General features: G+C 39.1%; 1 protein-coding gene across 1 annotated transcript; it reads left to right on the forward strand.

Moving 5' to 3' along the window:
• Positions 1–238: 238 nt before the first annotated feature.
• LOC110164456 (probable G-protein coupled receptor 153) lies at positions 239–17,395 on the forward strand. Its single transcript, XM_020929492.2, has 5 exons — positions 239–612; positions 6,364–6,793; positions 11,447–11,636; positions 13,811–13,995; positions 15,943–17,395. Exons 1-5 carry the CDS (start codon positions 239–241, stop codon positions 16,738–16,740), a joined length of 1,977 nt encoding a protein of 658 aa, XP_020785151.2. The 3' UTR covers positions 16,741–17,395.
• The last annotated feature ends 137 nt before the right edge of the window (positions 17,396–17,532 follow it).

Below are 17,532 nucleotides of genomic sequence, written 5' to 3' on the forward strand. Positions count from 1 at the left end.
TACTAAATCCACACAATTCTGTCTCTTCAGGTTTTCAAGGCTACCTGTGGCTCTCCCCTCTTCCCCCATGTGCCCACACCACCATGGCCTCCCCCAGTTGCTCTGACCTGATGGAGACCACACCTCTCTCCTGATAGGATGCCTGTGCTGCCCTCTCCGCTGCCTCCCCTCCTGCCCGCCATCACCACCACCTCCTCACACCCGCCCGCTAAGCTCTGCCCCGCTTCTCTCCTCCAACATGGTGGATGAAGTCACCACCATGAAGGATGATGTCATCAACGCCAACACACTAGCTTGGCTGGTCTGTTCAGGCGTGTCTATTTTGGCCAATACATGGAGCATCCTAAGTGTCAGTGCCAAGCAGAAGAAGTGGAAGCCATTAGAGTTTCTCATATGCACATTGGCTGGGACACATATATTGAACATGGCCATCCCCATCACCATGTACTGCGTCATCACTCTCAGGAGGCAGCACTCCAACTACGAGTGGAACGAAGGGCTCTGTAAGGTCTTCGTGTCCACCTTCTACACACTCACGCTGGTCACATGCTTCTCTGTCACGTCCCTGTCTTATCACCGCATGTGGATGGTGCGCTGGCCAGTTAACTACAGGTGAGACTGAGCTTTTTTCAAACTTTTTATACTTTATATGCCGACTTTCCTCCTGCTTTCTTTTCAGTTCACTCCCTTGTCTATGCTCAGATCTTTAGTCATTAGATGCACTTTGAAAGCCAAGTATATTTTGATAGTTTCCTTTGTGTAGTCTATTGTATTCTATTCTAAGCTAGACAGTGTTTTTAAATACATTTGCTTCTCATTTAGTTTTGACAGAGTTCTGGTAAGACATTGCCTTATATCTGTCTGAAACGAAGAGTTCAATTAAGTGTTAGAATTTGGCCTACAGTAACAGGACAGGAATATGTAAGTTTATGCCATCACAGAACATTACGGGCTGAAAGTTTGTTCACTCAATCTTGCAGGTTCCAGACATTTAAAGATGCAATCTATATTTTTGTGCATTGATGTAAGAAATCACATCACATTTAGCTGATGTTCTAGCTCTGATGTTCTATTATATTTCATACACTGCTATATTTTTTGGATGAACGTTGTCAGAGGTGCGGCCTCTTTATTGATCCGAAGATCCAACACTCTTTCGTTTCAAAATAATAAGTGTTTCTTTCTGTTAGATTGACTCTGTTCTCTCAATTTCTCAATTCAAACTTTTATAATTACATCATGCCCTCAGCTAGGGTGAGCACCTGTCTCTGTCTTCATTCCACTTTTATAGAGAAAGTTCCACATACATGCTATAAAAATATACTTACATAGAAATCAAGATAACATTAATATTCTTCACTTTTTGTGGGTCCTCTTTTTTTAGGTTGTTATCCAAGCCTAAGTTTATCATGTACATTCCACCATTTTCTCACCAATCACCCAGTTTGTCTCACTTTTGGTACTATTTGAGGTGCTCAACCGAAAAGCACATCTGTGACTTTGGATACAGTACACAGACCTGTTCCATCTACATTTACTATCTGACTGTGGACCCTGTTATTTTCGTCTTTTATTACAGAAAATATTAGTTTATAGTACTGTTTCACCATAACTTTTTAACAACACATGTTTGGGGTATCACAGTGAAAAAGACTCTAGACTAAACATCTGCTCTCATCTCAGCAGCCTCCAGTTTCTTTAGGCTTCTTAGCAAAAGTGATTTTGACAAAGTAGCGCTGAATAAAGATGAGTTCACCTCACATTAGCTGCAGACACCCCGCTGCAGTAACACAGTTTAGGTCCTGTTAGACTCCCCCGACATCTGCTGTTCACGCGTAATCACATGTTCCACTGCTTTCACAACAAGACACTGCTATTTATGTAACAGGACGGCCATCTTTGTTCTCATCTACTGCACAATAATTCATTAGATCAGGTCTTAGATATAGAGCTCAGCATCAAGTTATTAAGTTGGTGTTTATACATGGATAGAATCAATGTGTTCACAAAGTATTACACACACAATAAGATAATGTTGGCCACTGTATTGTACTACTTTATAACAAACATACATCAAACTACGGTAAACTAAATGTTCCTAAGTATGCCATTAAACATATTACATTTACTCAGTTGGGTTTTCATTACTTGCAGGGCCTGTCCCCCTGTTCCAATAACCAATCCCTACTGACCAGACAGTCTAGCATTAAGCATTAGCTAGTAGAGTAGAGTAGTCACGTGATGTTCCAGCAACAATGTGTTTCTGTTATTTGTCTGCTGGAATAAAGAGGCAATCGAAATATGTAAATGTTCCCCTGAGATGATAAACCAGGACAAGGGGCTTTTTTACTCTCACACATCTGGGATACTGTCCTGAAGAAGTCAGACTGCAGATGACGCTGTCTGTTTAAATCAAAAAAACAAATCAACACTAAATTAACCTTATTAGACTATTAACTAGCGATGGGCAAATGGAGCCTCGTGAAGCATTGACACCTCAGTCACAATATTGTCTCAAATGGTTCAACGTGTCTGAGGCCTTCGAGAAACACTGACCTCTAGTGGACAAATTTAACCCTTGGCACGCAGGTGTCTCAGCATCGATGAAGTATCATTAGTGTAAGACAATACTTGAGTGCAGAGCATACACAGTACCTAACAACAACATTAATAATGATGATTTAAAATAATATGTAAAGAGCAACATAAATAGCATGCTGTAAATAAGAAAATAGGTGACCTTCTTCGGTGGAATTAGATCAAAGTGATCCCAAACCATGGATCGCTTTTTTCCAATTGTAGATGCCATCGAAAATGAAACAAATGCCAAAAGTCACCAAAATCACCACTAATGTCACACAATACTCCTCACTACCCAACATTTTTAAGAAATATTGGTGCATCTTTTATACTGTAGCAGTTTAGCGCTTGTCAAACCACGGAAGTGCGCTGAACACTCTGAAGCACTCTGAACCAATCGCAGAGCGGAACATTCGCTGAGCCAATGAAACGCTTCGATACACTGAAGCGATTGACACGCAGAGCGAAGCAGTAGGAGGAGGGACCAACACTTTGGAGAGCAGCTGCTGCGAGACGAGCTCTGAGGCAGTGCTTCGGAGCAATTTGTTTCGGAAAGAACGAGATGTGCTCCGGAGCTCAGTCTCATTTGCCCGTCACTACTATTAACCTTTCCAGATTAATTTATCATAGGCTATTTGTCAACCATTTAAGTAACAATGATTCAATCACTTCTTCAAAAAATAAAATACTAATTGTGCTTTATAGTGTAGATAAGTTAAAGCTTACATAATTCCATACTTGCTGTTATTATAAACTCTTAAGGGCGTGGCTTTTTGGTGACAATAACATGACCTGAACTACAGATCTGAGCCTTGTACTAAACTGCTGTATCTGCTGCTCCCACTGTCTCTTCTTAATGGTAACACACTGAAGCAGCTCTGGTGACGTAACCTATCATAGCCCCGTGGCACATTCAAGAGAGCCCAGCTTTATTACTCGCATGTGACAACAGGACTTGTCTGAAGCTACAGTGGTTTCATCTGTGCTACTCATCACTCATCTAACTCAGCTAACATGCACCGACACAACTTAAGTTACTAATATGAACTGCTGCTAATACTTTCTAACATCTGGCTTTCTGCAGACATTTGTGGGCTATGGCAGTAAAAGTAATATCCTTAACGATTTGAATGTGACCCACTTTGGGAATCATTTAAATCTAGTGTTGTTTTATATGTGTCTAAAATTCAAGTGAAATTGACAGTGTTGGGTACAGTGATACAGAATTACATACAGAATACAGAAAATTATCTTTGATTATATAAATGATCAGTGTAGCTGCATATTAAATTTTGGATTTGGGTTTATACTTACTGTGGTTAATACTTACTATACACACTCTGCTTGGGAAATGGGATTTTGAGCAAAACAGTAGATGTGCTTTTTTGGAGGGGGTCCGCTATCTGTCTGTCTCCTTGGGAATATTGCTTTGCCAGGCCCAGGAAATGTTCCATATATGACATTAAACTTATCTTTTATTTATTCAATAACAAATGTTTTTTAGCCCAAATATACCTTTGAAACTCATGCATTTGTACACTCATACACTCATACAGCCTCTCCACAGATCTGATAGATCACTGGACCTAGTGTTGTGACCTGCTTGTCACTAAAGAAACAGATATGTTTAATCTGTGTAGAACATCTCAGGCAAACCATTATAATCTCCACGGAGTGGCTCCTCCACCAGAAAAATTTGACTGTGCATCTTTGTATGTGCTGAAGTAGATTTTACAAGCAATGGGTGAATGTGAAAGTTTGTTAGTAAGAAATTTATAAAATACTTTTAAAAGAATCAGCATATATGCTAATTCACATTTTTGTTAGTGTTAAAATTCTGATTTAATGTTGGACTAAAATCCTGAAATGTCTACCATCACTATTATGCCTCCTAACTTGCCTGCACAGGTTCTTTTGACACAAGTATGCAGTACTCCTGATTAGGGATGGGCATTCGATGAAATTTTCTTAATCGATCGTCGGAAGAATTAACGATCGATTATCGATTAATCATTAACGTTTTTATATTAAAATGATCATCATTATTATTACTATCTGCACTACTAATCTGCATAAATAAATTCCACATATAAACCGTAACGACTCTAGAGCCACATCAATCCATTTGACATTATAACGTGTTTAATTCAGTTTTGTGCAACTCTCACAGAAACGAAACTTAAACCGCATCGCTAATTTGCATAAACTCAGCGAAGATAAAACTACAGCTCTTGTGTCGCTGATACGGTCAGTTTCTGTCGGATTAAAAGACATGACTCAGTGGAATACAGGTTAGTGTGACCATATGCGTTTGTCAAAACCAGGACACCGTACGGGGATAGGGAGGTGGGTCCTCGTCATCGACATTGCGCGTCTCTCACCTGGCAAAACTTTTTCCCACTGGACACCGAAACATATGTTCCTGCTTTATACACTGTGCACATGGACTCACACTTGTCCCGAACGCAACAGAAAGCGCGGAATTTCTTGTACAAGTCACCATTAAATACGCATTTGTGCTTCGGTACGCTGCAGACTGACCGAATGTTTGTGTCTCGCTCCTGAGTGCAGAGAGCTACATGTACGGAGCCCTGTTTGGTCACGCTACGCACAGCAACCTACAGTCGGTTTGTCGATTAAAATTAACGTAATCGATGAAATTCTTAATGATCAATTATCGATTAATCGATTAATCATGCCCATCCCTACTCCTGATACTAGCCCCTGGAAATCGATCATTTTGTCATTTGCTGGTCACTGAATAACTTTGATCTGTTGTTGTTTGGAAATACATTTCTTAGACTCTGAAAAGTCATCTCACATATATAACAAAACATTGATTTTTGGCTGATTACAAATATTGAATTTTGTGTCCTTCGGTTTGTTTGTCATCTGTGCTTGTATGAAACCAGGAATATTACTGTTTCCTGTTATAATGGACACAGTCAAGGCCTGCAGAAACTACATACATAAAAGCATAGTATTTTAGCAAGTAAAATGATGAGCTAGAGAAAGACTAGACAGTTCTACTGCACAGTTGAATGCAAATATGAATGTCCTTTGCAAACAACAGAATATGTTGTCTGGACCCCTACAGACATATTCAGAAATACATGGAATTCTTGTTGTAATTTAGCAGCTGGTGCGGTTGTAGATTTTATGTTGAATAACTTGGACTATGAATAGCCAGCTAGACTTAGTTAAGTGAAAAAATATCAGGCCTGAAGTACATCCTTTCCTTGAATTGCCTAAATGAAACTGAATTTAAAGGTCTCATATTACGTTATACACACATCCTTCACTAGAATTTGAATAATTTCAGCCCTGAAATTGCCTACCTCTGCTGAACAAAAGGTAAAAAGTAATTGTAACTTAAAAACAATGACATCACAAGGTGGAACAGAGCATTTTGAGCTTTGGAGATGTAGACAGACTAACAATAAAGGGTTACTCAAACTCAAATGTGTGAATGGAACAAAACACAATTCCAGGTATGTTTTTGATGAGGAAACAACATTCTAATTTGGCTTAGAGCTCACAAGAATCCATTTGGTGTTTTACATATATATAGGACCTGGGATAGGCTTTGTTTATTCTACACCTATTTAATTACACCAGAACAATAAGCCATCCACCTGTAGTTTGAAGAGAAACTTTATACTCAGTATTTAAAACCCACAGATCTCTGTTATTCACTTGGTGTGCAAAATGGTATACGATCATTTTATATTGTATAATGCTTTAAAATTTGAGGATTAATAGTTGTAAATGTATCTCTTTCAGGTTGAGTAACACAAAGAAGCAGGCAGTACACACAGTCATGGGCATCTGGATGGTTTCCTTCATCCTCTCCACTCTGCCGGCTGTGGGCTGGCACGACACCATCGACCGCTTCTACACGTCAGACTGCCGCTTCATCGTCACAGAGATTGGCCTGGGCTTCGGTGTTTGCTTCCTCCTGCTGATAGGGGGCAGTGTGGCCATGGGGGTCATCTGCATTGGCATTGCCCTCTTCCAGACCTTTTCCATCCAGGCTGGACACAATGCCGACAAAAACAAGTTCAACGTTCCGACTATCGTGGTGGAGGACGCTCAGGGAAAACGCAGGTCGTCTATAGATGGTTCTGAACCGCTCAAGACTTCACTGCAGATCACCTACCTGATCAGCGGCATTGTCTTCATCTATGACTTCCTGACTGGATTCCCCATACTGGTGAGTTGGTCAATGGTCATATTTTTATACCGTGCTTTTCCACCTTCAATGCACTCAAAGCACATTACACCAAGGAACTACTCACCCCTTCACACACACCCATACACCAGTGTATGCCGACGCTGGGGCTGCCGGTATATAGCATTCATCTCTGGGAATTGCTCCACTGGTCAGTATGTCTAACCACTCAGACAGTGATGTTGATTTTCATGTGGATAGCACTCTACCAACTGAGCTACAGTTGTTATAACTAATGCAATGCTTTCGCATGGGAAATTAAATTAGTATTAATACAAGTGCAACTATACAACCTTGAGAATGCCTGATTGCATCTGTCCTTGGAAAATAAGCAGGATTGGGCTTGGTTAGTATTCAGATGATAGTAGTAGCAATATAGCAAGTGTTGTGGTGGGACAGTAATGGCTCAGTGGTTAGAGCGCTCGTGCACCAACCTGAAAGTCGGCAGATTGATTCCTTCTCAGACCGGTGCATTCTGTCATTGTCTCTTTGGGCAACTCACTTCAATCACATACCTAATAAGAATATGGTGCGTGTGAGTAATTGGTGTCAGAGGGGCTGAATCAATAATGCTTTGTAAGGCACTTTGGGTTTTCTAAAAGGCACTATATAAATCAATGTAAATGTAATAATAATAATGACTTAGGTCTATGTAGCGCCTTTCAAGATACTTATAGCACTCTATATCCTTCCTTCATTCATATGAAGATGTACTTGTTATAGCACACACAAACAATTAACAAAATGTTTCCTCAGACTCACACACTTGCACTTGAAGTCACTCATCACAACCTCTCATGTTTAAATAATCAGAATAGATGGAGCAGGTTGACGCACTGTGCATACTGACACGGCTACAGCTGTCAGTTTCCTATGGGTGCGAAGGAGGTTAATTGCTATAGCCCTGAACTGTGCATGTGAAATAGTTAGACTGGGTCAAAATGAAAAATTGAGTTGAAAGAAATGGGTTGAGGGCTGCTCAACCCACTGTGCTTCTGTAACCATACCACAGTAATACATTATTTACATTACAGCTCTAATGTCTGTGTGCAGGGGGCTTAAGTAGGCCAGTCTGTTTGTGTGCATGAATGCTAACTGCCTTCTGTCTGTCAAGGTTAGCTCAGATAGAATTCACATTTAAGGTTGAACACTAAACAGTAAAGCCAGACAATACAGGATATTATTGTTCAACAAAGTCTCCATATTGCAAAAAAATATATATATATATTGCAATAATGCTAAGATTCACCATGCTTCTTCAGGAAAACAAGATTGAAAATGTTATAACTTTAAAAAAAAATCTTATTTCTTAATCTTGTTTTAATTATGGTTTAGTCTCTTGTGCAACAGTTTGACTATGAATTAAGTGATTTGCATTTTTGCTTTAATTTAACTGAAAATAATGTGTCTTAAAGGTGGATTATAGCTATAGCTACTACTAGAGGTTCTGCTACTTGCTTGTCTCCATGGAGATGTTATTTCCTTGCCTGAAATATTCCACAGTAGGGCATTAAGCATATTTCATTTGAATTCGTTCAATTACAAGTGTTTTATAGCTCTAAAATACCTTAAACACATGAATTCTTACCATGTCGAGGCTTGCTTCTCCATAGATCTGACCATTAACCTGTCTCCATTGTGGTTACTGAGTGTATTTCCCCACAGTGGAATAATTAGGGCAAAACAGTAATATCTCTCTGGAGACACACATGTGACAGACCCTTCACCAGAAAAGTTACACACTGAATTGAAATGCAACAAAAAATCATATTGGTTTCCCCATAGCAACCTTAGCTTTCAGAGGATGTTTTTAATGCAGCCCAGGAGCTTTGATCACAATAGTTGATAAAGGGCCTCATTGGTGTCTCTCTCCTGCAGTTCTCTCCATTTCAGCTCTCAGCCCAAACCGATTAGCACCAGTATCATGTTTAGTGGACCTTCAGACTTCACAAAGAAAGGATAACTTTTCTGAGCTTCCTGGGAAACCTATCCGTCAAGCGCATTATGATCGAGCGGAAGGGCAAGCTCATTTTCAGAGTGTCACCATTTGGTATGCAGATTTGGCCCCCAGGTTCTCATTCATTTTTTAACAAGTCGTTTCATTGGATTTCTATGGGGGCCAGTCGAAAGCTCTGCCAAACCCACTGTTCTCTTAGTGCCTGTATGTACCACATTATCAGAAGAGCAGGAAGTAGCATCAGCAAATGCTTCATCCAAGTGGAACATTTTAATTGCAATCTTTTTAATGGTAGGTGGTTTTGTTAAGAGCAGCTAATGCATACTGTTTAGTCATTACATATAAGTGGAAGAACAGCAGACTTCTCCGAGTGGGGAGCCTTTTCACATTTTTGACAGTTAACAAAAATTGTTAGAAATGAAGACTTAAGTTGAACAGGAACCCATATTATGCAATGGCATAATATCACAGTAAAAAATTCAGGATTAAGGATGGACATATCAGAAGTAGCATAAGAATAGCAAAAAGAGCTTATAATAGAAGTAATAATATACATGACATTTGCTGTATATCATTCATGTTTTGGCCAATATCCCTGCATCTGTCACATGCATACAGGGGGTTGCAGGCTACATTTAGCTGCTCTGACTTTAAAGAGCCCTTATTACTATATTTTCTGACCTATGTAACATACCTGAAGTTGTGTTTTGTTTCATTCACACGTTTAACACACAGACCCTGCATATTTAGGTTGAGTTCTTCTCTCAAACTGAAAACAGTTTGCTCCACCTTGTGATGTCATGAAGTAATACAATACAAGAAGTTCTCCACTGTGTTTTTAAACTCCATACACCATCACTAGAATCATCTGGCTATTTCCAACCCTGGAATTGTGAGTCCTTACTTAACTAAAGGTAAAAGGTAGATGTTAACTTGAAAACTACCACTGCACGACATCACAATGTGGAACAGAGCACTTTGAGCACTGGCGATGTAGACATAGTAATAATAAAGGATTACATTAACTAACATGTCCAAGTGCAACAAAACACTCCAGATATGTTTTTTTCAGGAAATAACGCTATTCTAAAATGGCTTAAAACTCGCAAGAGAAAATTTTGCATAATATATAATCCTTAATGTTAGCATTTCCAGGGATTTGTTCATATATTCTTATGATGTTTAGACTTTAAACATGCTATAAAAAAGGATATTAAACCCAGAGCTCAGGCTCATGTCCTTCATACAATGTGAACAGGTCATCTCTCCATACAGTGTGCACCTCCTATCATGATCTCAATCACACAGTGTGAGTTTGAGAATTAGAGAATGTCCTAAAATCATATAAAGTTCTATTACAAGGTAATTTTTTTCTTTTTTTGGTTGGGAGTGTTATGCCATCTGCTTGTCTCCATGGAGATGTTATTGCTATGCCTGGAATGTTGTACTTGGGAAAACAAAACTTGAATGTTTAACAGTATAAAATCACTTATCTATATTGAGTGTATTTAGTTATAGATGTTTTTAATGCAAAGCAAAATATAACATACTTTCTTGATTCTTGATGTGTGCAGGTTGACTCTCCTCAGATCTGACCTGTCTTTTGTTCTGGTGAAATTCCAGGGAAATTGTTAACACATCTATGGTGACAAGCAGATGGCAGACCAATTTTGGCAAATAAATAAATAATGTCACTAGCCACAGGAGAAAAACTGAATAAGAATAGTAGGCAATCGCATTTCACATAATCCCCCTTTGGATATGAAAGTCCTTCTTATATTGCGATGACTAATACACTGACTCAGCTCTGGTAACCTCACGTGTCTGAAGTCGCAGTTTGAATTATTTTAAAAGAATAAAGCCACAATGCACTTTGAGAATTAGTCAGTTGTGTAATTAATTATATAATTTATAATAGCAAAAGGACAAAAGACTTTAAAAACACTGACACACACTGCCTTTGTTCACTGGCTTTGTCTGATCAGCTGATGGACTCACAATGGACTCATAACAGACTATGAAGAATACATGACGCGGTTCAAATCAGAGACTTGGAGACATCATATTTCCAGTCACCAACAGCCCACGGCGTTCTTTATGACCTTATGTAATGAGCTATTTAAATGCATGAGGCACAAGTACACTATGAAGATGTGGATAGGAAAGGGAAAGCTTTGTTTGCAAATATCGCAAACAAATGCACTTATAAACAAACCAAAAATCAAACAACCAAAGATAATGTGACCAGCTGGTGCCTTGTGTGAGTATGAATGAAATCAAGGCAATTTCTTTCTTGTGGGACTAATCTAAAGATAAAATACATTTGATGATTTCATTTTATTTATTTATTTTTTATTTTTTTAAATGAAGTGCGTGTGTGTGTGTGTGTGTGTGTGTGTGTGTGTGTGTGTGTGTGTGTGTGTGTGTGTGTGTGTCTGTGTGTGTGTGTGTGTGTGTGTGTGTGTGTGTGCGTTTGCTTCATGAGATTCAAAGCTAAATCAAAATATTTGTATTTGTAAAATTTATATTTGAAATAAATAATAATTACTCTAAATATTTTTGAGATGTAAAATTATAGATCAAAAAAACAGAACTAAAGAGCAACTTAGATCTATTCAAAACAACATTTGTATTATCATATGCTAGTAGATAAAAGTGTATTTTTGATGTTTTTGCAGGTGGTTAGCTTCACCAGTCTGAAGTTCAGCCGTTCCTATAACTGGATGGTGCTGTGTGTGCTGTGGTGCTCTATCGCTCAATCCATCTTATTACCCATGTTCCTTTGGGCCTGTGACCGTTACCGTGCCGACCTGCGCATGGTATGGGACAAGTGTGTGGCCATTATGTCCAATGACGACGTGGATGAAGGTAAGTTAATGTCCCAGGAATCTGCCCCCAAGCATCCGCCTCTCTGCCCTCTCTGTTCCTCATGGTGTGATGGTGGTCCCATTTCCAAAGACAATGAAACAGTTCATACAATTTAGTAAATGAAAAAAATTACGATTGTTGAAATTTGATGGATAAGCTCTCAAAATGGCCTACAAGTGTTTGTGCACTATCTTAGACCAGAGGAATTACAGTGACATACATGATTTATTATCCAGGACAGTGCGGTTCAGTGGCCAGGGAGTCGATATAATGAGAAAATCGCTACAGACCAAGGAAAAAGGGGTCAGCACTCCACAATATTTCACTTTGAATTATCTTCACTTGTACAGGTGTTACTTACAGCCAAATTTCATTTACAGGTTTTTAGTCTTGGGCAGTAACAAGTTACAAAGTAAGGGATTACTGTAATCACATTACCTTTTTAGTAATGCAGTAATCTAATCTGTGTGAATTTACTTGTTGTAATTAAATTATATTTACTATCCCAACTACCCCAAGTATCCCTTTTCTTACTAGTCTTCAGCTCTTCTTGTTAGTTCAATGACTCAGTGATTATTATCGATTTGTCTACTAATCAAATGATTTCTATTGCAGATTTTAAAATCCAAATGATGATTGAAATATAGCAATTAATGGCTGCTAGTTAAATAATATGTACAAATAATCATCAAAAATATGATTATGATTATTTTAATTGTCCACTATTCACTGTTTCTCCAATAAGCCCTTGACACCAGGTTAAATAACAGGATATCACTGTAAATCCTATTGGTCTCTATATATATTAACAAAACTGGACTGGTCAGTTCTTCATAACCTGATTATTATCTAATGCATTTTGTTTGTTTTTTTTGTCTTTATGTTGTGGATTGAAGCTTTGGACATAGTGGTCAAAAGTTATCATGTGACCTATCATGTGACCATCTGCAGCCCAACTGAACAAGCTCTTGTGTGTTTGTTTGTGTCGTGTACTTTTAAACTGCTTTGGCTGCCTGTGCTGTAAGACTGATGTCTTCAAAATGAAAAGATAATGCTCAGAGCTGTTTTGGTTCTACTTCATTGCACTTAAAGTGGACAATCTCCGTCCTGAAAGACACAGGCAGTAGCACAAGTGCCTTTCCTTTTATTTGTTGGGAGGAGTTGCACTGAAGCTGAACAGCACTTCCATGTCATTGTGATGGTCATATTTCCCTCCAGTCAAAAAAAGGATGCTCACATTGTTTCGGGTCTCTTTTTGTTTGATCCCCCCCCCTTTTTAATAATACATATCGGAAACATTATATTTTACAATGTTATTATTAAGCATTATTAGGGAACATTTTATGAATTATAAAAGGTAGACATCGAAGCATCTACAGGGTTCTGCTTTCATCATAGTGATGAAAATTGTTTCTGTCAGATGAAAAAACAAAATCTTAAAACTTGAAAATACCAGATGGATAAAAAATAGATAAAAGAGATTGTAAACTGATGCAATTTACAAAATTCTGGTCATAATTAGGTCACATGATAATCATACAAAACCTTTTGGCTATTTGAATTTTAACATATAACACGTAAATTGAATGCTACTCCATATTAGGCCTGTTTGAGCCATGCCCCTTCTTCCTGTTCTACCCTCTAAACCTTTGATCCCCTCCCAATATCATGCTTTTTACTCCCTGTTGTCCATTAGAAACCTCAGCCCACACAAGCTCCTCATACTGTGATAATTAACGCTGCAAGTTTGTGCTTTTTTACAGAGGACATGCCTTGTATAACTCATCTCAGTTGTATGTATAAGAACAGTTTCCTCTTTTAAAGCTACTGACATGCATGCAGGCTGGGGCTGCTTTTACCAACTGCCATTCTTCATCATTCTGCCTCCAAATTTCCATGAATTACACCATCTTCAATTGATCTTTTATGAATATGACTGCAGTAATAATAGATTTAATGGTTTAATCTGTATTTCTCTGTTAAAGTCATGCCTCAAATACAAACAACGAAATAAAGTGAAGAGCCCAAACATCAAACTATACTGAAAATGACTAAATTTCCATAGTGAGAAGTCACAAAACCAATTGACATGTCTCTCTTATCTCTTCGTCTGTCTGTTTGTCTGTCCTGTGAGTCTCTCTAATTCTGACCCAGTGCTTTTCTGCACTTTGCAGAAAACAGCCAAGACGGAGGAATTCATGCCGACTTAATATATGACAGACCATATGACTATAGCGCGGCGCCCGAAATGGTGGCGGTAGACCGCAATGCCAAGTATGAGTTCTCAACCTTAGAAAGGGGGGTGCCCCAAGGGTATCCAGTGAGGGAACAACAGGAAGATAAAATGCAGTATTTGCAGGTATATTTTATTAATTTTCTTTGTCTTGTCAAAATATTTTTATTGACCTTGACTGCTAAAATGCATGGAAGAGATCAGAGGTTTATTATTGAGAATATTTTGTAATATTACATTTCCCCAAAAATGCCACGTATTTTTGTTCTATTTGAAGAATCTAAAACTTTCTGGCTGACGAATGTTTGGTAAATATGACCATCTGCAGTTTCATCACATGCTCAATGTGCTTCTGCAAAGGATCAAACATAAACTGTTTTATAGAGAGAAGTCAATCCATAATACCCCATATTGTAGGCTATACCAAATCTATGCTCATTTTCAAGAGCAATATTTCCATTACATGCAGTAGAGCCAGACCAGAGGCCCCCAACCTTCACTCTTCAAACCAACTAAAATAGATTATTCTCTTTTATAAGATAGATTTTACATAAACTAGAATTTCTTTAAATGTGGATCTCTGGCCTGGTGGGGGTTAATAAGACAGTCTACACAATATTGATACAACACTTACACCATGTATGGTATGGTTGGAAAAAATACCTTTTCAATAGCTTATTCAATAGCGTTCAGAGTCATTTGGGATTCATGTAGTTTAAATCATTAATCCAGCTGGATCATTGCCACCCTTTTTTCAAAAGCCTTGAAACAGAGATGCATACAGTAGCCATCACCTCATCTGGTCAAATCACCCATCCATTGTTTTTGTGTCTATGTAGAAACAACTATGTTAGCTGCAGTTTAGCTTTGTCCTGATGCACTGTGTATTATTATTGTGAAAACCTGTGATAAGAAAAGTAGCTAAACTGTGTGTTTCATGTCATCTGTATGGAAGGGTACATGCCCACCACACCCTTGTTGTCATTGCAAACAGCGCCTCCATTTGGTAAGTGCAGTCTGAGCACTTTTCAAGTGGTCTCTCTTAAAGCCTCTTCTGCTTTATTTGCTTGTCTTTTGTCTCCATCCTCTCCACTCTGTCCTGCATCTGAGTCCATTGTAATGCTTGTGCTGCCCTCTGCTGTCCAGTCGTCAGTCTAACACACTAAATGCTACTGTATGGTCTGCTGTTATTTCTCCTGCATTTACTGAAAGCTGCCAGAGGGGGGCAGGCTGATGTCAGTCTTGTGGCTCTTGACCTGACCTTTACAAACCCTCTCTCTCCTGCCTAGTTGTCAGAGCAGAATGGAAAGTGAGTATTGTAACTATAGAAACAACCCTGAGTTATTATAATACAATTAAATAGACCAATGAGATATCTGAGGGATGATTACAACAACTGCTAGTACTCCTAGACTGAATATAACTATATGCTGATCAACTATGTAGCTGCCACATTAGTTTCTCCAATCGCTTAAACAGCATTTAAGAATATGAATTAGTGGAAGCAAAAGTCAATGAGCATTTCCGATACCAAGTTGATGAGTTAGGAGGGACCAGTACCACAAAGCCATTCTAAAACCAGAACTGCATGCCTTACCGCAAAACTTACCCTTCATGAAACCCTTCATAAGAAACCATGGCCTTTCTAATATGGTTGCTACATTACAAAGCCATATGAGTCCACACCTCTCCTGGATTGTTTTTCCAATCAATATATTCTTGAACTTTAAACTAAAATGAGTTAACCTATCCTTTCATAAATCCTTCAGATAACCTCCTCAAAACCTAATGTAAAATATATTTATTTTCAGACATTTTGGTTCTGTTCTAATGAGTGTTCATGAGATAACCATGGACATGGTCATTTTTGTAATATCTACAGCAAACAATTAAGGAAAAAAAAAAGTTTTCATTTGATGTTCTGATTTCCCAAGTAGGGGATCCAACCTGAACAATAACATACTGTAGATATTACATGATGTGTGTCTGTTTTCCACATTCTGTGCTTTTGTATTGTAAATGAGTAGTGAGTCTATAATAAAATTTAAATGTCTGGGTCTGTGTGATCTGCAGGTGCCCCCTACAAGAAGATACTCCCACGACGAAACCGACATGTGGACCATCGACCGGATCCCCTCCTACCTGCAGCGCTGGGGCTCTACCGAGGACATGATAGTGAGTGCCCACTACAGCTCCACCTTACCGCGCCACGAGAGGCGCAGGAACAGCCTGGTGACCTACCACGAGGAGAGCCACCACCCTCATCGCAAACGCCGGCGCTCTGAGGACAACTCGCTGAGGCACCTCCCCAGGGTAGTCTATGGAGGAGAGTACTACGAGGACGAGCTGCACTGCTTTAGTCGTGATGAGGTGATTAACTTTATTGATGAGACGCCCATACCAAGCCCAAGGAAGAGCCCCCGGCGTGCATCTGCCATTCTTTATATACCAAATGTTTATGATCAGCACCACACCGTCCTCCCACACTTCCCCCTCACAGACTTTGAGCGTGAGCCACAAGCTCTAAGGAGGGACCACAAACGAAACAGTAGTCGAAGTAGCACCCCTGAAGGTTCCCCTAAACCTGCTGTAAAGAAGACCGTTGGTGTCTCAGGTAAAGGGGATGTAAAAGGGGAGCAGGAGGTGAAGGGGGAGAGGTCTTCACCAGGGCGGGGGCACCACTCTCCAGGGAGCTCCCCCAGCAGCAGGCCCAGGACCAGCCTCAGCGTGCGGACTGGAACTGCTGTGGACTCAGGGGGTCAGAAGAACTTAAAGAAAGCGGAGAGCAAAGGAAGCACAAACAGTTTTGTAAGCACACCGTCAGCCTCCTCTTCGGGGTACATCACCTTTCAATCAGACTCTGCTTCTTAGAGCGTCTTGCATTCTGTCCCACCATTGGCACATTGGTGGTTAAGAAAACTGAGAAGAATAAACTTTTTAATGGTGCCACTTTGACCTATTTGAATCCTGCCAATGAAAACATGCAATGCTTTACGACTATGAAGTCTTTGGTTATCAGAATGAATGGGCCTAATATTGTTTTTGTACACAGGCCATATATAAGGTCAAAGATGAACAGCTGTTCCTTCTCTGTTCACAGTAATTCCTCTGATGGCACAGCTATCCAGCACTGACACAACTCTCTGTTTTAAATAGTGTGAACATCCCCACTCCTTGTTTTGCTGTTTTGATGTTGTTTCCTCTGAAATGCTTAAATGCAAAGTGATTACAGGGAGCTGGTTGTTTGAGTGTAGTTTTTTCACTTCCCTTTTTCATAATTTGCCTTTTTTATTGAATGCACATTTGGTTAAATATAGAAATCTGAAGACTGCCCAAGGAATTGGAAATATATCATTTGACAATGAATTGTTTTAATTGTAATTTATTGTAGTTTAAGAGTATCTTTTGGTCACTTTCTTGAATGCTTCTAGTTTGACAATTTAGTATTGAAAATGAAAGACGAAGTTGTGAAGAGCCTTAATAAATGACTCAAATGTGAAAACGTGTGAATAATAGTATATACAGTATGACGGCTATTGGTTTCATGATTTTGATGTTCATTTGTTCAGTTGGGCCTTGTTCGGTTATAACAATACTTGTGTTACCTTTGCTCACAAAGATGTTTAATTTTTACACAACATTAAACAATATAAAAGGGAATTT

The sequence above is a fragment of the Boleophthalmus pectinirostris genome, unplaced genomic scaffold (genome assembly GCF_026225935.1).
Source record: "Boleophthalmus pectinirostris isolate CB_2022bp ecotype Guang Dong unplaced genomic scaffold, ASM2622593v1 HiC_scaffold_8, whole genome shotgun sequence".
NCBI lineage: Eukaryota > Metazoa > Chordata > Actinopteri > Gobiiformes > Gobiidae > Boleophthalmus > Boleophthalmus pectinirostris.